Raw genomic sequence first — 20125 nt, 5'->3', positions numbered from 1 at the left:
TACATGAAAACATGTAATATTAGATACACACATTATGTATAATCTGTAATACAACGACATCATTATTAAACCGCTGAAGAAAGGGGTTTCCGCCAGTAATAATAATATAATAGCTTTTTTTTTAATATTAAACCCGAATATCTCCAACAATCACCCATAATGTCCGTCTTAACTCCGGCGGGTGTCTTTTTAAGCTTACTTCTTGGGAATAAACTTTAATTAATGCGGGCTCCACTCTCAATAAAATGTTAGGTTTTACTTTCTTTTGTATTCTTTGCACTTCTTTTATCTTATTCTATTAGAAAAAAGATATTTATACATGTACTATGATGGGGGGAAAGATACTATCGTTGCAGTAGGCTCACTCTACTGTTTCTATGCGGTCCGCTCCATAGAGTACAGATTAGTTGCACTTGATGTCCTTCTTTTAACCTGAACCAGATACCTAGCTCGCCTCACTCCTGAGCTGACTGGTCTGACATCACGCATAGATGCCGCTCAGCATTCACGTAGAATTACTAGTCGGCAGACTATCTACTATATTCAGCTAACACAGCCCTTGAAGAAAGAGAATCAAGTCTGCAAAGATCTAGCCTTTATTACAGAGTAGCACTTTTGAGTAATATGGCCACTCCAACCCCGTATTTTCAGGATTCTCCTTTGAATCGCTGGTTTGGTATTAAAATCCATGTACTGTACTTACGACCGCCAAGTATTATAAATACTTGGAACATACTATATGCAGTTATATTTTGCATGTAGACCGACTAAGCATGCTGTTCTGAATACCGCGCAAAGTAATACCACAAACTACTGCATCGTAAGGTCTGTCGTTCCTCATCGTTGAAATGAGACTTGCCTAGGTGACACAGATGTATGCATTATGACGAGAGATTAAAAGCCTGTTATTATGATGCGGCTATATATATATGTACGATTTTCTTTATCTGACACAAACCAAGTATATCTATCTCTGGATTAATATACGGAGTAAGCTTTAACGCCTGTCATCTGCAGACTGCCCAAACGGTACCTGGTGGCGTGTCGATCATCTACTACTCTAAAAGAAAGCTTATTCACGTCCTACCCGAGTTACATTCAACTCGCAAACAACCGCGACAAGGATTCGACTGTCCTATTCGAGCTGGAGGACACATGATAAGCGCATCGCCGTAAGGCTGCATCCATAATCTTCCTTTGTTCGACTACTAAATTAGGTCAGGCCTGCAGTACTCAAACCGACTTTCTCAGGCCTCTCTTCCGTCAACAAAGCTTGAGATGGCAGACAGCTAGCTCTTCGAGTTCAGGAATTGCGTCCACCCTGCTCACCGCTTTTTTTTCTTCCTTTCTTCCTGCGGAAACTTGCATAGTAATTGAGCAGCGAATGGAGGGTTCCGTCCTCACCACTATACGTACATACATACAGTAGATGTACTGTACATTATTTCTGCTGATCTCTTGCATTTCATCATGTTTCTCTAGATTCCACATCTCTCATCAGCATTTCCTCGCTATACTTGTAGATATCGACAAACATGCCTCCAAAATCCGTCCTCATCACCGGCTGCAGCGACAACGGCATCGGGTCCGCCCTGGCGATCATCTTCCAGCAACAAGGCTACCACGTCTTCGCCACAGCGCGCAACCCAGCAAAAATGTCCAAACTAAAGGACCTGCAAAACGTGACCTTGCTGACGCTAGACGTGGTCGAGCCCACGCACATCAGCGCCGCCGTCGAAGCCGTCCGCAAGGAAACGGGCGGAACGCTGACGTATCTCATCAACAATGCCGGAAGGAATCACTTCATGCCCGTGCTGGACGAGGATCTCCACGCTGCCAGGAGAATCTACGATGTCAATGTCTGGGGTCCGTTGGCAGTGACGCAGGCGTTCGCGCCGCTCGTTATCAAGGCTCGGGGGAAGATTGTCTTTATTACTTCTATCACGGGGTATATCAATATGCCGTATATGGGTAATTAACTCTACCTTTCCATGCCTTAAATCTTTCAGCCATGGAAGGACTGATGATGTCTTCCACAGGCATCTACAGCTCCTCAAAACGCTCCCTAGAAAACATTGCCGAAACCCTGCGTCTCGAACTGTCCCCCTTCAACGTCGACGTCTTGTCCATCGTCACAGGCGCCATCCAAACGAACTGCCAGACCTCCTTCCACTACTGGAAACTTCCCCCGGACTCGCTGTACAAGCCCATCGAGGGGACCATTGCGCAGCGCGCGCGCGGCGAAGACGGCTTCAGCAGGATGGATCCCATGCAGTATGCTAGGAGGGTGGTTGGAGAGATTGTTCGAGGCAAGACGGGGAAGTTTTGGTATGGCAGTTTGGCTAGTGAGACGTGGTTTTCGTCCATGTTTTTGCCGACGGCGATGGTGGTGAGTTCTGTTGTGCCATGTCATGGCACAGCATTATCCAAACTTGGTTACGGACTTACTGACTGGTTGATATCTAGGATGACGCTATGGTCAAGGGAACAGGGCTGGACGTCTTGGCAATGCAGAAGCTGTGATGTGATTTGATACTTTCAGCAGGATGTTTCATCTTTCGTTCGTTTTACTCTATTTCATTCAATTCGTCTCCGACGAAGATTCTATTCCGTACCTTGAAGTCTCGACCTATTCATTTTTTCCCCAACAATCATACTATTTTACACCAAAGGAAAAAAGCAAAGAGTCTATTCAGGTCAGCGAGGATAGATATCTATGCATGATATTTTTTTCTATCCTCAAGGCTAAATAAATGCATACATCTCTTAAAATCATTACCATTCCATCATTCCATTCATCGTTCATTCCACATATCTATCTATCTATTTACAGAGGAATCATGTATCTATCTATGTACAGTACATACATGCAAGTCCCAACCAGCCAGCAACGCCAGGTTCTATCGTTCGTCACTTCAGAAAGACATTATTAAGCAAGACACAATGCAAGAATCAAGATAGGATGGTAGGGTAAGAATAAGGAACAATATCTATGCCATGACGCATTCATTCAATCATTGATTCGTCGAAGTAAGAGTTTGTTAAGTCATGAGTCGGGTTCGAGGGCTGGTTCTGGTTCGGCCTCAGGTTTAACTTCGGCTTCAGTTGCGGCCTCCTCATTTTCATCTGGATGCTCATCCTGCCGCTGTTCCTGTTCCTGTTCCTGTTCTTGTTTCTGCTCCTGCTCCTGCTCGTCCCGACTCGTCCGCTGCCGCTCTTCTTCCTCCTCCTTCTCAACCTCCTCCTCCCAGCTGTCGGCAATATCCTCAACATCCGCAGAAGCATTCTTCTTCCCAGCACCGACGCCCGACCGCAGCACGAGCAGATCCTTTTTCTTCGCATTATTGACGCTGCCGCTGCTGCTGGTGCTGGGAGAACTCTGGTCCATGGCGAGGGCGGTATACGTCACCGTGCCGCTGCCGCTCGTCACGAAAAGAGGAGTCGGCCCTGCAGGATTGCTATTGCTGCCGTTCGTGTCCGGCCGGTTCTTCCTGCGAGACGCCACCTGCGCCCATCCATCGGCCCCTGCGCCTGCGTTTGCAGCAGCTGCCATCTTGGCTGCTTCGCGCTGCGCCTTGGCTTCCGCCGCGGCCGCACGCTGCGCTTCCCGCTCCTTCAATCGCTCGCGCTCTCGGAACCGGACACATTCGCCCACGGTCATCCCTCCAATGCCGATCGACGAGCCAGACCCCAACCCAAACATCGGCGGAGTCCACGACGTAGGCTTCAGCACAAACACATGGCGATGCGGCTCCGGATCGAAGCTCTCCGACGCGAACCCCCAGTCTGCGGCGAGCGAGTGGACGAATGCTCGCAGAGCAGCACGCGCAGGTTGGAACCGCACGGAACGTTGGGTTGAACTCGTCGCGAGACCGTGCAGCGCGGCCTCGTAATCTTGCAAGGTCGCCAGGGTGGACGAAGAAGACAGCTGGACGTACATGTCCAGCGTCTCGGCCGAATAGGGCAAGTTGGTCGCGCTGATATTGTGCGGACCCGCACGCTGACTCACAGTTGTCGACGGATCGATGTCGATCTTCAACGCCGACGCCAGCGATCGATTCCGCTCTAGACGCGCGCACTCCTCGTCACACTTCAGCGGCGCGAACGATGGCAGCGTCTCGGATTGCTGCACCTGGCCCTTCGAAGTCACTGCCCGCGCCGCATTGCAGCGTCTCTCCTGTCGCAGCCGCCCGCAGTCGCATGTCACCGTGACCATGGTCTCGCAGGGGGTCGTCTCGGGGCATGGATACGGCGCATGGCAGGGCTCCGTGCACGGATGGCCACAGAGCTTCTTTGTCTTGCCGCAGGGTTGCTGGCAAGGCCCGGCGGCATCCTCGCAGTCTCCCGGCCGGTGGCAGGTCTTCTGGCACGAGTGGGAGCCACACTTCAGCGGTTCTCCGCAGACCAGTCCGCATCGCACGTCCGTCAGCCAGCATGGCTGATTCTTGAGCCACTTCTTCCCGCAGAGACATTTCTTCTCCGTCAAGAAGGGGCACTTGGGACAACTCTCGTCGTCCGTGTGGCAGTTGTGGGGGGTCTGCGGGTGGCCGCAGGCCTTGGGCCGTTCGCACTCAAACCGACACGGAGGCGGTTTCGTGCCGCATGGGAGAGGAGGATACAAAACCGATCGTCCGCAGTGACAGGAGACCTCTTCGAAGATCGCCTCCCGACACGTTGAACATGGCCCCTTGTGGCAGAGTTCCGGGCACGTATGCCGGCCGCATTTCAGCATCCGACCGCAGACTCGGGTGCAGATGTGCTCGGCCTCGATATCGTCGTCTGTCGGTCGACTCGACGCCGCATTGAGTGACCGCGGTTTTCGCTTGCTCGCCTGGCGTTCAATGGCCTTGCGCTCGCCGGGACAACACCGTTCGCTGCAGGCGTGTCGGCCACAGTTCAACGTAGCTTTGCAGACGCGGAAGCATTGAGGCGGCTCTTCCTTTCCCTGATGGCAGATCGTATTGAACGAGCTGCGACCACAGCGGCACTTGATCGAAACCGTCCGCAGACATGGCCGGCAGGCGCCCGTGTGGCAGACCATGGGGCATGGATGCCCACACGGCAGTATCTTGCCACATGGCTCCGAACAGTTTGGAATGGGATCTTCGCAAGAGGTTCTCGGGGAGAAGCCCTCGATCTTGGACAATGGGGTCTTCCCGCATGGACAACGGAGCACCACGTCCGGCGATCGGGGGCAGTGCGGAGGATTGGCGTCCTGCGGATGGCAGCGCTTCTGGCAGAAGTGGACACCGCAGTCGAACGGACGGTTGCAGATCTCTCCGCAACTGAACGAACCGACCCACGTTTCTGGTCCATCTGATGAATCGGCAGGTAGCCGCTGGCTGATAATTTCTTCCTCTGTTGAACTGCACAGGATCTCAGTCTCCACTCTCCCACAGTAGCACTTTGCCTCGACCTTCTCCTCGCAAGCGCCGCAGAGTCCTTCATGGCAGGGCCGTGGACATATGTGCTTGCCACATGGAAGCAAGTCTCCACAGACCTCCCCGCAGCTCCATCCATTCTCGTAGTCAGTTTCGACGCAGCGTTTGGTCGACGAATTCTTCCCGCAGAAGCAATCCTGAGTAGGACCCATGGCCGTGCAGGGTGGACAGGGCCCGGCATGACAGGTCTGGTCGCAGGGATGCGGACATCCCTTGCGGGGCCGGGAGCAAGTCTGGCCACAAGAATGGGGAGGCAGGCCAGGCAACGGTCGCGGGTCGACTTCCTTCTCGCACCAGCATGTATACGTCGTTGGACGAACATCCTGGGGCAGGTTGCAACCGGGACAACGCCATTGCCGCGGCGTGGTGTCGTCATCTCCCTGGCGCTGCTGCTGGTCCTGGAAGACGGACCCCTCGTTCTGCGACCACTTTTTGATGCAGCTCAGATGGAAGACGGTCCAGCAGAGCCGGCACGACCACACGCGGGACCTGCGCCCGAGCTCGCTGGTGCAGATGGGGCATTCATAAAGGCCGTTGGCGATGTCTTCATGTATGCGGGTGGCGAGATCGGGGGCAGTTGACTTGGTCGTTACTTTGGGAGGCCGCGTAGCACGAGGCTTGGTGTTGGGTTTCGAAGCAGCGACCGCCTTCTGGCCGTCATCAGCTTGAGAGGGTTGCCCAGGGACAAACTCTGGCACATCTGCCCGTAGCCGGTGCTCCGCATTGCCGTGGTCTACCTGATCGCGATCACCGGTGACAACACTGTCCACGTCTTCACTCGCATTATTTTCCTCCCTTGTCAACTGGCCCCTGAACGTCCGTCCTCCGACATGTGCAGCATTCCTAGTCGTAGTCTGCGTTTCGGACACCCGGTTGCCTTCTGCCCCTCCTCGTCGGTGACCTCTGTGACCCCTCCTTTTCCCTCTCGAGTCCCTGCTCGTAGGATTCTCACGTTGGTTATCTGATTGGGGCAGTTGTTGCGGCGTATCTGGCAACGTCGACGGCGTCTGTGATCGTTCGGAGGACTGCTCGTGGGAGTCATGCTGGGGATTCTGCGTTGTGGATCGAGAGGCGTGGGCTGATCCTCGACCGCGACCTCGACTGTGCCCCCGTGCTCGTCCTCGTCCTCTCCCTCTGCCCTCGTGTGCCATCCTCGGTTGGGGTCGGGGTTCTGGTCGAGTCTCGATCGCGTTCATGATGGCGGTCTGTGTGCGTGTGGGGTACCTTCGCGGGGTATCAAGTAGGTGGGCGTTAATAGTACACTGTAGAAAGCGCGAAGTGTCTTGTTGGAAACCAGTAGCTCAAGGAATAGCGTTTGACAGCTACCTGGTTCTTCAATCTCTCGCCCAAGAAGAGCAATAGCGAAAAGAAAAAAACCAGAAGACTTTCGATTATCGAAACTCGACACCGGCAATGAAGAAAACAAAACCCCAAGGGGCCGGGGAGCAGTAGACGTAGCTCAATCAGCCCATCGATTGAGGGCGCCCGGGGAGGAGAAATAAGCAAACAGGAGCAGATGGCGTACCTAGGTATCCAGGTAGCTATCTACCTACCGAACTGAGTGGCGGAGATCAAGTTTTTGCCGTTCTCGTGCTTTCTCTGCGCGCTGGTTGGCTGGCCGGCCGGGTGGCGGAGCGGACGGGAATTAGTAATTGCCCGTCATCGCGAGTCATCGTAACAGTCGACTCATTGCTGGATTCATCATTGATACTCGATCTGTTGTTGATAACATGATTATTTTTATCTAGTTTTTGACTGTATTGGCTTGTTGTTTTAATTGATTTCGTGTCATCTTTATTACCTCTTGATCTCCCGTACACAGAAACTGAAACGGAAGAAACAGCGAGTTCCCATTTTCTAACGCCAACCAACCTCTGTCGGCGAGTGAATATGTACACGAAAGTAGCTGGTATATACGCGAACTGTGTCGCAGACCCGCGAAGAACGACTTGGCATCCCGTCAGGTCTCAGATGACAAGAATCCGTAGAGTGACGGATAGCAAAAAGTCCGGACTCAATAGCACTTTCGTAAGAGCATTGTAAGGCCTTATTCCAGAAAGAAGAACTGCTTGGCTTGGTATAGGATCCTCTTATAGGAGAAGCAGGGAGCAATATGAGACGAAACAGGAGAAGAAGAGGCTTTAGGGAAAGAAAGTCAAGAAATAAGGGAAAAAATTAAGCGGCCGTATGACCAACAGACTTTTTTCCAGGTGCTCGAGGTTGTAGAAGAAAAATCAGAATCAGGAGCATTCAGCCTTTTCTCGATGGAATTGTCGAATTCATCCCCTTCCGTCCTTCATTTCTGCTCCATTCTGGTCCCCTGTCTGTTGGGATGGCGTTCCTCTGCTCTGTTTTTGGAATTCATACACACATTGCTGAGTACCGGGCGTCCTGGAAGCATAAAGAATGGCTCGATAAGAGAGGATTCTGCGCATATGCGACGGAGACATTGTCATTCCTGGTTCAGTAGGAAGGATTGACTAGATCTAGTCCCATAGTCAGAACGAAAAAAGACAGGGTGAGTCAGTTGTCGAGTGATATGCCCAGTTCTGGGACCAGATGTGTCAACAACGTACGGTATAGGTACTCTGTACAGTACACAAATCGTAGTTATAGATGTACGTATAGATGTACTGTACGTAAGGTGTACCACTTCAAAAGGCTTCCACCATCGCTCCGGATTCCGATCAACACGGCAAGTGGATGCCTGGTGGCCTGGTCGTCCTGCAGTCGATCACCCGATCTACCTTAATTAGGCAGATGATGCTGATGTCGCTGCAGCGATTGAACAGCCGGATTTCCCCCATTTTGTGTTTCTGGAATCGTTCTCAGGCTGAGAGATGCTCACATGACCGTACAAGGGATCCCGCACCAGCATCCGCCGCACTTGCATCCAACGCATCCCATCTGGGCTTGTCCATGGTGGCATTTGCATTCGCAGCCTCCTGGGGCAGATATGGGAGTGGAAGGTGTTGATTCAGGAGCCATTCCAATGTGTTATCAGGCGACTTTCTTGACCTTCTCGTTATGTTCAAGTTCCCAATTGATGAGTGGATGTATGGTTGGCGGACTGGATGATCGCTACAGGCACAGTGCAAACAATCGCAGAACAGACGCGCAAATGAACAGTGGATTGGAGATATAGAAAAGACTTGATAGCGAAGAGGTCTGACTGAATGAATCCATCCAGGAGTTCACTGGATTAAAAACTTGGTGGAATTCGGGTGCCTAGTTGAGGGGCTTGGCGGTGCACCGCCATACAGCATCTCACACGTAGGCACTCGTGCACGACCATATGCTACTTGGAATAATGTCGATGACATGCCAATGACCTCGTAACTGCGATAATACCAAGTCAATTCTGACGAGCCAGATGTCGCAGTGACTGAACGAAAAAAAAAAGTCACTCCAAGCAATCCCATGAATGAATTCTATACTCCGTACACTTCGCTGAGTCTTCCTCCCTGGAAGTTTACTATTTCTGGTATAGCCAATAAGAGGTAATCCGTACTAATGGGTCCTTCCCGCCCCCGCATCCCCTTTATCAATCAGCCGGTGGCGATTCCAGAATATATCTAGTGCAGACGCTTGCTTTTTATAGATGGTTACATGTATGTCTGTACCTAGTGTCCACTGTCTGATCTAAGCGACTAGTTAATTAACTAGAGATTAGCTACGTGCCTAAGACTGAGACTAATGCATGCCTCAGGATTACTGGCCTAGCTGCTGTTAGTGGCTGAGCTCTGTACGGCTGCCTGTTCTGGAAGAAAGAAAAGATCCAACCAGTCTCTATTTTTTTTTCCAGGTTGTGCAAACTCTAGTTAACCAAATAATCTGTAATCAACCTTCACGCTGAGGATCAACGCTGCCAATGAACAGAGATAATGGGACCATATCGACAAGTTAGGTACAGTACATCATGTGTCCATTGCGGACCCCTCCTAGGTTTATATGTGAATTGGTTTCACGCTTGGAAAATCACTTGCAATATGCCCAAACTCAGTAATGGATTCTCTGGATCTATCTATTACATACCTAGTAAATAACCATTGGCTTGCTGCTAAGAAACCCAGATTTAAAGGCACCAGGTATTTTAAAGACTGTTCCTGCTCAAGAAACTTTTCACCAATGCTTGCATCAGAATTTGCGCCGTGGAGCTTGACACTACTGTATTTATTATTGGCTGTATGTAGATTTTTTTTTTGATGAATTTCTCTCTATAGACTATGAGAGTACTAGTGTAGACTCTGCACGAGAAAGACACTGTCACCTTGTATGCAAAGGAAACTCTTGTGTATATGTGCCGTGCAAATGTTTATCACATTCTGGGCTTCAATTCTCAGAAAGCTATCTCACAACAAGGTAAAAATTATTTAAACTTGTGCCCGTCAGGGTTGATCCTAGGTTTGGGCCAATTACATCAATTTATCTGGACACAGGACGCTTGACGCAATTGTAATTATACTTTCTAGAAGCCAGTCAGACGACAGTGTATTTTCGAGCGTGATAATTATTCTACAGACGTCTATCTAGAATACCTACGCATAACTTAACTTGTAGTGCTCCATTTCCGGTTAGTCTCCCGCGGGGTGCCTGTCACTCCTCGACGGGCGTCTGACGCGATTACGCGCTTCTGTCTCAATAGCAACAGCGTCATTTTGCAATCTCGCGGAATCAGAGATGAGTCTGTGCATTCTGGATATCTGATGTCCTCTCCTGCGGAAAACCACGCACGATGAAGCGTGTGGTGACAGGTCAAATTGAGGTTCTCCGTCCCCACCGGCTCAGCCACATTCGAGGTCTCGGCCCTGCCCCTTGATTAACCTTACAGAGTACGGATCCAAGACGAGTTAATACCACAACACAGCACCTGTCCTAGCATTGACCTGCTTCAGCCTTATTCTCGCCGAATTCCCCGTACGGGATAGCGATCTCCTTATGGGAGCTCACCAGAGGCCGCTGGAAGGTGCGAATGGCAGATACAGATCCGCAGTCATCCTACAGTTTCAGCAATGGTAAGCTGCTTGACTTCTGCCCACAGACACATGCGATTCTAGCTGACGCCGCGCAGAACCTGGAAGATAAGACTTTGGAGTCCAATCGCAGCGATGCGCCGATCTATCCCCTCAAGGAGCGCAAGTTCGCGTTCTCGTCAAAGCAGCTCAGCGAGCTCATAGCAAGCAGGGATGTCACCGCCTTCTACGCCCTCGGGGGTCTAGCTGGTCTAGAAAAGGGATTGCGAACCGATCTACAAAGCGGGTTGAGCGTGGATGAGACGGTCCTCGATGGCTTCGATGCCGTCAGCGCGGCAGCCGAGGACGCCGGCTCAACGCGCGTCTTTACGGCAGCGAGACCATCACCATCTGGAGCACGCCGACATGAGCCCTTTGCCGACAGAAAGGATGCCTTTGGGAGCAATAAGTTGCCGAGCAAAAAGGATCCGAATTTCCTCCAGCTCATGTGGATGGCCTACAATGACTATGTCCTCTTCCTGTTGACCGCTGCGGCCATAATATCATTGGGGGTGGGATTGTACCAGACCTTTGCGACGCCGCATGGCCCTGGTAACCCACCTGTCGAGTGGGTTGAAGGCGTGGCGATTCTCGTCGCCATTGTGATCATCGTGATTGTCGGCGCTGGGAACGATTATCAGAAGCAGCTTCAGTTTCGCAAGCTCAACAAGAAAAAAGAGGACCGCCACGTCAGAGTGATCCGCTCAGCGAGGTCACAAGAGATCTCCATCCACGACCTTCGTGTAGGCGATGTGGTGCATCTCGAGCCGGGAGATATAGTCCCGGCTGATGGGGTCTTGATCCAGGGCCATCATATCAGATGTGATGAGTCTTCTGCTACCGGCGAGTCGGACCTTCTTCTCAAGCACTCAGGGGACGAAGTATTCCGTGCTATCAGAGACAACAAAGACGCTCAGAACATGGACCCATTTATCATCTCCGGATCGAAGGTCGCGGAAGGCATTGGGACCTTCCTTGTCGTCGCAACTGGTACCAACTCTAGCTACGGCAAGATCCTCCTATCCCTTGAGGAAGATTCCGGCTTCACGCCATTGCAGGTCAAGCTTAGCAGGCTCGCAAAGCACATTGCCCGCTTGGGCGGGGCAACTGCTGTGATACTATTTATTATCTTGTTTATTAAATTCCTAGCGGGCCTGCATCATAGCACCCAAACTCCTTACCAAAAAGGTCAGCAATTTATCAACATTTTTATTATTGCCCTCACAGTGGTGGTGATTGCTGTCCCGGAAGGTCTTCCTCTTGCTGTAACTCTTGCTCTTGCCTTTGCAACCACCAAGATGCTCAAAGACAATAACCTGGTCCGTCAGTTGCAAGCTTGTGAGACCATGGGCAATGCGACAAATATCTGCTCGGATAAAACCGGCACCCTCACGCAGAACATGATGACCGTGGTGGCTGGCACACTCGGAAGAATCTCTCAATTTCGCGAGGAATCCGCCGTTTCCCATGCTGCTCCTGAGAAGGCTGAAGGGGTCTCGACGGCAGGGTGCGTTCAATCTCTCTCCGCTGATGTCAAGTCCATCATCAAAGAGTCCATTTTGATAAACTCCACGGCGTTCGAAGCAGAGGAAGGAGGCACGCGGTCGTTTACTGGTTCCAAGACCGAGACCGCCCTCCTGACGTTTGCTCGGAACTATCTGGGAATAGGATCGCTCAATGTCGAACGCTCAAATAGGAAGGTCGTCAGGTTATTTCCATTTGACGCCTCCCGCAAGTGCATGGTCACAGTGGTCCAGCTCGACAATGGCAAGTATCGGGCGTATGTGAAGGGGGCATCCGAAATTCTCTTGGAGAAATGTACGAAAATTGTTGAGGATCCAACCATGGGATTGATCGCTGCGCCAATGACCGAAGACACCGTCCAATTTCTGGGCCAAATCATTGCCAGCTATGCATCCCAGTCATTGCGGACGATAAGCCTTGTGTATCGGGACCTTGACAATTGGCCACCAGTTGGAACCAAGGGTAGTGGAGATGATGTTACCTTTGAAGATATCCTCCAGGATCTTGTCTTTTTAGGGGTTATGGGCATCAAAGACCCTCTCCGTGACGGTTCCCGAGATGCGGTGCAGGCTTGTCAAAGGGCTGGCGTAGTCGTTCGCATGGTCACTGGGGACAACATTCTTACAGCCAAAGCCATTGCAGAGGAGTGTGGGATTATATCTAGCCCGGATGATGTTGTATTGGAAGGCCGTGAGTTCAGGCAGCTCAGTGAGTCTCAGCGGGACGAGATTACACCGCGTCTCAAGGTTATTGCAAGGTCCAGCCCGGACGATAAGAGGGAATTGGTGGTGCGGCTAAAAGAGATGGGAGAAACTGTCGCTGTCACTGGTGATGGAACAAATGATGCACTCGCGCTGGGTGCTGCTGACGTTAGCTTTTCTATGGGTATTTCCGGGACGGAGGTCGCCCGAGAGGCGTCATCCATTATCTTGATGGACGATAATTTTACCTCCATAGTCAAGGCAATAATGTGGGGAAGGGCAGTTAATGATGCTGTCAAGAAATTTCTGCAGGTAAGAATCAGTTGTCGCTATCCAGAAAAAAAGAAGAAACACGAGTTGACAGCCATCCTAGTTTCAAATCACCATTACTGTCACCTCCGTCGCGCTTGCCTTTGTCTCTGCAGTCGCAAATCCATCAGAGCAGCCCGTCCTGACTGCAGTCCAGCTGATGTGGGTTAATCTCTTCCAAGACACGTTGGCCGCGCTGGCGCTGGCCACCGATCCTCCTCCGCAGCGGATCCTAGACCGAAAGCCCGAACCCAAATCCACGCCTCTCATCACGGTGTCAATGTGGAAGATGATCATCGGACAGTCAGTCTACCAGCTGGCCGTCACGCTGGTGCTGTACTTTGGCGGCGCGGCGATCTTTTCATACGACAGCGCCTACGAGCGGAAACAGCTCGAGACAGCCGTCTTCAACACGTACGTGTGGATGCAGATCTTCAACATGTACAACAACCGCCAGCTAGAGAAGAGCTTCAACGTCTTCGAGGGCATCACGCGCAACTGGCTGTTCGTCGCCGTCAGCCTGGTCATGATCGGCGGGCAGGTCCTGATCATCTTTGTCGGCGGAGAGGCTTTCTCCGTCGTGCCGCTCACGGGCGCCCAGTGGGGGTACTGTCTGATCCTAGGCGCGCTGTCTATCGTCGTCGGCTGCGTCATCCGCCTGATACCGGATGGGCCGGTGGAGAGGGTATTCGAGTCGCTGGTCGGAGGGGGGAAGCGATTAGTTGACGTTTTTAATGTTCGCAGAAGAGAGGGAAGTGAATAAATCTCCCTATAGAGAGAAACGCTTTACTATCCTCGGGCTATTCATGATAAATTAATAGACCAATTAATCAACCAATTAATTAATTAGACATCGATCGGGTGATTCTTGTATGAACATGAATGTGAATAAGCATAGAGCATAGAGCATACCAAATCACGCTCCTTTTTTTTAATAATTTTTGTTTCAGCGCAAATAGATTTCCTATACCTCCCTTAGGATGATCTATACCTATTTTATTCTGTTCTCTTCTCTTCTATTCTATTCTATTCTGACTAACTACCTAGTCAGATTCGAATGCCCGTGAGAAAATGTAAACTATACTTCCGGAAGTATACTTCTCCAAGTTCTGAGTTGGATGGAGATTGATTTTCTGAGTGTCTGTCACGGTTCAACTAACCATTTGTTTACATATTTGTTTTTTTTACGGAGAGTTCTTTCTTCTTTTTTTTTTCGCTTGTTCTTTTCTTCTCTTTTTTTTTCTTTTTCTTTTTCTTTTCTTTTTATGTCTAGAGTACGCCACCAACTAACCAAACTAAAACAATAAATTTTGTAGTCAGCTACCTATCTGTCCATGGAAGGGCCAGGATTCTTATAACCTTACAAGGAAGCAAAGTAAGCAAAATAAACAGGTAAATAAATAGATAAGTAAGTAAGTAAGCAAGTAAGCAAGTAAGCAAGTAAGTAAACAAACAGGTCGACAGTATTATTAATTATTAGTCCATTCATTCATTCATTCATTCATTCTCAAGTCGACAAGAACAATGACAACGACGACAACAACGACCAGTTTTCTTTCTAATTTCACTGCTCACTGCTCATATCGATTCGAAATCGTTCATGGGAACTGGGGACATATATATATATATTTATTTATATATATAGAAAGAGAGAGCCATTTGTTTTCGCTCGTTTCAGCGAGGAAGAAATCGTAAATAATAATAGTCTTACGAAGGGCTGACAGATAGACAAGGAAAAGAAAGGATATTTACTTTCTTGTTTTCTTACTTCTCTACAAGGAATATATACACACACACATACATACATACATACATAAAAGGAGAGATATGGAGATAATATATACAGCAATAAATAAAGTCAAATATTATGCACATTGGAAGTATTGTTATTATTCTTAGATTAGATTAGCTATTATCTATTAGCTATTAGCGAGTACCTAACTAATTAACGACTCCAAGCAACCCTTTCTCCCTCTCCCTCTCTTGTTTATTCCTCTATTCCCTCTATTCCCTCTATTCCATCCATCATCTATTTGTCCATGATAGCAATCCTGTAGCTAGCTCGCTCTTTCTGTGTGTATGTATGTACAGCACACGCATTTGCTTTTTTTTTCGAGCAAATTCCATTCAAGCAAGATTTGTAATTATTTGTACAGTCAGTAAAAAAACAAAAGCGCAAGTGAATATAAGCGAAGGAAAAAGGAAAAAAAATACTATCTATCTATCTATATAGAATTAATCATGTCATATGTCATACATTCACATCTCCGTTTCCATTGGATGCCACCGGCTCCATGGATGGCCATGGCCACGCTGCAACGCTGCCTGCAATGACACCCGCCATTGCGGCTGCGGATTGCACGGCTGACTTGGATGGTTGTCTCCAGGCAAGGTCCTCGCTTGAGGGAGGCTCGAGAAGTGGTGATTCGGGATCGTCTTGCGAACGAGTGGGATCTGTGTCGCGGAACAGATGATTGAGGCGACGACGGTACTGCCGCTTGAATTCCCGCCACCTGAAGCGGCCACGGTAGCGATGGCCCAGTTCGCTGCGGAACGCAAGTTCCTCGCGAATGACTTCGCAGGCTTCGTACCAATTGGAAGGTCCGTCACGAGGAACATGCTCACGCGGCCCGAGATGCTGTCCGAATCGAACAGGCAGCATCGCGCGGATGAAGTTGTTCGGAATGAGACGGATGACAACCCCGACGAGCAGACTGATTGCCCCTAACGCGAGAGAAATTCCCCATTCGAGGCCGTTAAGCCGCATCGCCGAAAGGGCACTGCCCCCGAAAGATATGATGATCACTTGCCCCGCGATCGTGATGAGGTTGATGCCGATGAAATACCAGTTCCGGTGGATGCCCTCGAACACGTTGAGCTTGTTGTCGAGACGGCGGTTGCTATCCGGTAATCAGCCCGAGTCCATCTCAGAAGGGGGCTGTTGACTTACTTGTACTGATTGAAAAACTGCATCCAAACGTACGTGTTGAAAACTAACGTTTCCAGCCGATCCTTGGCCGACCCCGTGTAGCCGAGGATAGCATCACCAGCAAAATTCAGCACCAAGGTGATGATCAACTGATAGATAGATTGCCCGATGATCATCTTCCACATGGTCAGCGACACCAACGGCGCCGACCTTGGCTCCGGTTTCCGATCGAGAATGCCCGGTGATGGCGGGTCAGTCGCTAATGCCAGTGCAGCGAATGTATCCATGATGAGATTCACCCAGAGAAGCTGAACCGGCGTCAGGATAGACTCCTCTTTCTCGCTGGTTATTGCAGACACGAAAGTGAGGGTCACGGCCGTTACATTGACCGTCAGTTGGAACTGCACAGATATTAGCCTAGACACAAAAACAAAAAGCTAGGCAAAGTAACCTACCTGTAGGAACTTCTTGATCGCATCGTTCACCGCTCGTCCCCATTCGATCGCTTTCACAATAGACGAGAAGTTGTCATCCATCAGGATGATCGAGGATGCTTCTTTGGCAACCCCCGTACCAGATATGCCCATAGAGAACCCGACATCTGCTGCCCTCAAAGCTGGCCCATCATTAGTTCCATCTCCCGTAACGGCCACAATCTCGCCGAGCGCCTTCAATCTCTTCACCAGAATTTTCTTGTCTTCGGGCGTCGATCGAGCCAGGACCTGCAGCCGGGGAATGATTTGGTCCATTTCTGAGGTCGACAGTTTCCGAAAGCTTGCTCCCTCCATCGCAAGCCCGTCCGGATCAAGGATACCACATTTCGCCGCGACAGCCTTTGCGGTTGCGAGGTTGTCTCCTGTAACCATTCTCACTGTCACGCCGGCACGCTGGCATTTGGCCACTGCCTCGTCAACCCCCGGACGGAGAGGGTCCTGAATGCCGAAAATGCCGATGAATGCCAAGTCTCCCAAGACGTCTTCCACGAAGACCTGCGTCAGATCGCCGTCAACGGTACGGGCACCAGGAGGAGGCCAGCACTGGAAATCGCGGTAAGCGAGGCCAATTGTTCGGAGAGAGTGGCTGCTGTATCGCTCGATAGTATCAATCAATAGCTCGCGATTCTCTCCTATGAGGACGCTTCCAAGTCTATCGGTCACGTCCGCGATAACCCGGGTGCTCTTGTCCAGTAGAATCTCAGGAGCCCCCTTGACGTACATCCGGAAATTCCCATTGCCGAGTTTCACTATAGATGCCATATACTTTCTGCTGGAATCAAATGGCACGATTTGGATGATGTGGGCATTTGCACGTTCCTCAGCAACTGCCCCAATACCCAGGCGTTCCTTCGCAAAGGACAAAAGCGCAGTCTCTGTTTTGGAGCCGATAAAGGCTGGCTTTCCGTCCTCTTCGCCTTCAAATGCCGTCGAATTGATGACAATACACTGCGAGATGAGATGTCGCACCTCTTTGGCAAGCAGTGACACGAATTTGCTGGCCGGCAGGGTAGCCATTCTGGACGTCTCCTGCCCGTCGTTCTCTCGACTGTCAGCCGGATCTCCAAGTTGGTGCGTCGTTCCAACCAGCCCTGCGACTACAGTCATCTTGTTCATCGTGATCGTTCCGGTCTTGTCGCAGCATACGCTGGTCGCATTGCCCATAGTTTCGCAAGAACTGAGAATCCTCACGAGGTTGTTATCCTTCAACATTCTCGTCACAGCGATGGCAAGCGCAAGGGTGACCGCCAATGGCAATCCCTCAGGGACCGCAATAACAACAACTGTGATAGAAACAATCACAATACGTAGGAAGGTCTGGCCCATGTCAAATGGCAACTCGACGTTGGTGCGGAGGTCGAAAAGGAATTTGAGAAATAGAACGCAGAATAGGATAATAGCCACAGAAATGCCAGCTGTAGCGATCTGTTCAGCAACGACTGTTAGTCTCTGTTGTAGTGGAGTCTCTTCAGTATCCTCAGCCAGAGACATCATCAGCCGCCCATAAGTGCTGCGGACACCAACACCGGTGACCATGTACGTGCCCACACCCTCGAGCACCTTGCTTCCAGACAGAATAAACGGGTCGAGCTTGTCCACATGGACCCCTGATTCAATTCGGGCCATAATCTCATCCCCAGGAGTCTTCTTCATCTGTTCGGACTCGCCAGTGGCGGACGATTCGTCGCATCGGATATTATGGCCAGAAACGCAGACACCGTCCGCAGGGACCAAGTCGCCGGGTTCCAAATGCAGAATATCACCGACAACCACGTCATACACCGAAATCTCCAACGATTTTCCTGATCGAATCGCCTTGACGAGACGGTCTTCCTTCTATACCCCATGTCAGCTGTGCCACAAGCTCTATATAAGACATGCTTACCTTTTCATTGAGCTTTGCAAATTGCCTTTCCTTCTGGTAGTCATTCAGCGCTCCGGCAATGACGACGATCGCAACAGCTACCATGATCGTGACGCTCTCGACCCATTCCACTTTTGGCTGTCCTGGTTCATGCGGCCGGCCAAATGTTTGATACAAGCCCAATCCAAGTGAGATGGTCGCGACAGTCACCAGCAGGATCAAAACCTTGTCATTGAAAGCAATCCACATCAGCTGGAAGATACTCTTGGTGCCACTCTCCGGGAGGCGATTAACGCCGAAGACACGTCTCCTTTCAGCATGTGGGACAGCGCCTGTACGAGGGGCTGATCCAGATTGATCGCCGGCAACAGCGTCATTCAACGTTGTCTCATCGCGACTAAGGCCAGAGGAACAGTCGGTCCGCAGTAGCGCCGCAAGGCCTTGTGTGCCACCTAGAGCATGGAAATCCGCAAGGCTCCTCCACTCAAGCATCTGCTCAAGCGCTTCCGGTGCGATCGCAAACGGACCGTTATCATTATCGAATCCGAAGCTCCCTGGTCCTCCGTCTCCTGTCTTCCAGGATCCCCCGTTCTGGTGCGACGAAACAAGCACCGCAGTGTTTGCCGAAGAGCTACAGCAGCGGCTGTGGTCTAAGGATGACGACGTCGGAGTAAGGGTCTCGCCTCCATAGGATAATGGAGAATGAGGACGGGAACCGATAGAAGACGCTCTCGACCGACTGCCCGGGACGGCGAGCACATTTGGAGATCCTTGCGACCGCAACCTATCCGCAGACACAGGCTCAAAATGCACGGGCGACGGAGAGTTGCTGGAACTAGGAGGCTCCTGATCTCCCTAAGAAAGCAAACAGCAGAAAAAGGTCAGACAGCGTCAGGCAGAAGAAGACGTGTGTGGAATGGAACTCACGGCAGCCGTGTCGATAGTAATGGTTGGAGCGCGCGGTCGGCTGCACATTCCCCGCGATGGGTCCGAACCACTGTTGGCGAACGCCATCATGAAGGAGTGAAACGCTGGCGCGGCAGCCAGGACATCATCTCCTCAGTCTGTATTGAGACTAACTTGAAGGTTGCTCTTGTTAGACCTTGCAAGAAAGGCTGTGCAACTGCGGAATCAACGTGACCCACTAGTAAACTTAGAGCTCAAATCGGGCAAGTTCCGAATTCACCAGGCGAGCTGCAGCCTGCATCAGGCTTCACTGGAAAGGAATTGGCGGCCTGTCATTTGGATTTTTCATTTTCTCTCATCTCTTTCTTTTCTCTCTCCTCTCCTTTTGCTTTTTTGTTGTTGTTTAATTACCATGTACGGAGCTCCGCTGAACCACCGCAACCATTGGCTAGCGCAGAAAGCTGGTTGTATGGAACTATATTTACGGCACGAGCAATCAACGACACTGACCAGTGTGTAGAATCAATATTTTTATCTATTAGACTATTCTATAATTATTATATTCGATAGAAATATCAACCACATTGGCCAGCCACAATGGCTTTCCGAGTAGTACCTGCTACCCCAAGGTCTAAACCCATCTGTTCCTTTCTAGCGTGACTGAACTGGGCTATGTCATCACCCAAAAGTCCTGGGCGTTGAAGGTCTGAAATGTCCACCTCAGTCAGTATGTTCAGCAAGTAGCGAGTCGCATCCCAACATGGTCATCCAGGTAGTCATCCCGGGCAGATCACATTCATGGTGGATGGAGAACTAGTTCTTGCCTACATCGCCAATGCGTCAACGTCTGGTTTGACGTAGAACCCAATGGCAATCATGATATACCTAAAATTAAGCACTCGTTAGATTTGCCAAGCAGGGCGGGGAAAAAAAGGGGGGGGGGGG

The 20125-nt window shown here is 50.5% G+C and overlaps 5 protein-coding genes across 5 annotated transcripts; 2 read left to right on the top strand and 3 right to left on the bottom strand.

Annotated features, from left to right (window-relative positions):
* Nucleotides 1–1535: 1535 nt before the first annotated feature.
* Nucleotides 1536–2523, top strand: T310_6115 (Hydroxybutyrate dehydrogenase; the record flags this gene model as incomplete). Its single annotated transcript, XM_013471043.1, has 3 exons — nucleotides 1536–1971; nucleotides 2040–2389; nucleotides 2467–2523. 3 exons carry the CDS (start codon nucleotides 1536–1538, stop codon nucleotides 2521–2523), a joined length of 843 nt encoding a protein of 280 aa, XP_013326497.1.
* A 523-nt stretch (nucleotides 2524–3046) lies between these two features.
* Nucleotides 3047–6637, bottom strand: T310_6114 (NF-X1 finger transcription factor; the record flags this gene model as incomplete). The annotated part of the gene is made up of 2 exons (XM_013471042.1): nucleotides 3047–5470; nucleotides 5501–6637. The coding sequence occupies 2 exons, from the start codon at nucleotides 6635–6637 to the stop codon at nucleotides 3047–3049; spliced, it is 3561 nt and encodes a 1186-aa protein (XP_013326496.1).
* Nucleotides 6638–7720: 1083 nt separating this feature from the next.
* On the bottom strand, nucleotides 7721–8362 carry T310_6113 (uncharacterized protein; the record flags this gene model as incomplete). Its single annotated transcript, XM_013471041.1, has 3 exons — nucleotides 7721–7921; nucleotides 8018–8029; nucleotides 8300–8362. 3 exons carry the CDS (start codon nucleotides 8360–8362, stop codon nucleotides 7721–7723), a joined length of 276 nt encoding a protein of 91 aa, XP_013326495.1.
* A 1084-nt stretch (nucleotides 8363–9446) lies between these two features.
* T310_6112 (Calcium-transporting ATPase) lies at nucleotides 9447–13750 on the top strand (the record flags this gene model as incomplete). The annotated part of the gene is made up of 5 exons (XM_013471040.1): nucleotides 9447–9626; nucleotides 9686–9803; nucleotides 10309–10407; nucleotides 10499–12990; nucleotides 13052–13750. 5 exons carry the CDS (start codon nucleotides 9447–9449, stop codon nucleotides 13748–13750), a joined length of 3588 nt encoding a protein of 1195 aa, XP_013326494.1.
* A 1266-nt stretch (nucleotides 13751–15016) lies between these two features.
* On the bottom strand, nucleotides 15017–19288 carry T310_6111 (Calcium transporting ATPase; the record flags this gene model as incomplete). Its single annotated transcript, XM_013471039.1, has 6 exons — nucleotides 15017–15058; nucleotides 15245–15887; nucleotides 15938–16317; nucleotides 16372–18246; nucleotides 18296–19129; nucleotides 19202–19288. 6 exons carry the CDS (start codon nucleotides 19286–19288, stop codon nucleotides 15017–15019), a joined length of 3861 nt encoding a protein of 1286 aa, XP_013326493.1.
* Between the last annotated feature and the right edge of the window lie 837 nt (nucleotides 19289–20125).

The sequence above is a fragment of the Rasamsonia emersonii genome (assembly GCF_000968595.1).
Source record: "Rasamsonia emersonii CBS 393.64 chromosome Unknown ctg1118621760365, whole genome shotgun sequence".
NCBI lineage: Eukaryota > Fungi > Ascomycota > Eurotiomycetes > Eurotiales > Trichocomaceae > Rasamsonia > Rasamsonia emersonii.
The sequence above is the reverse complement of the archived record's forward strand: the minus strand, read 5'-3'. Positions and strand labels throughout refer to the sequence as shown.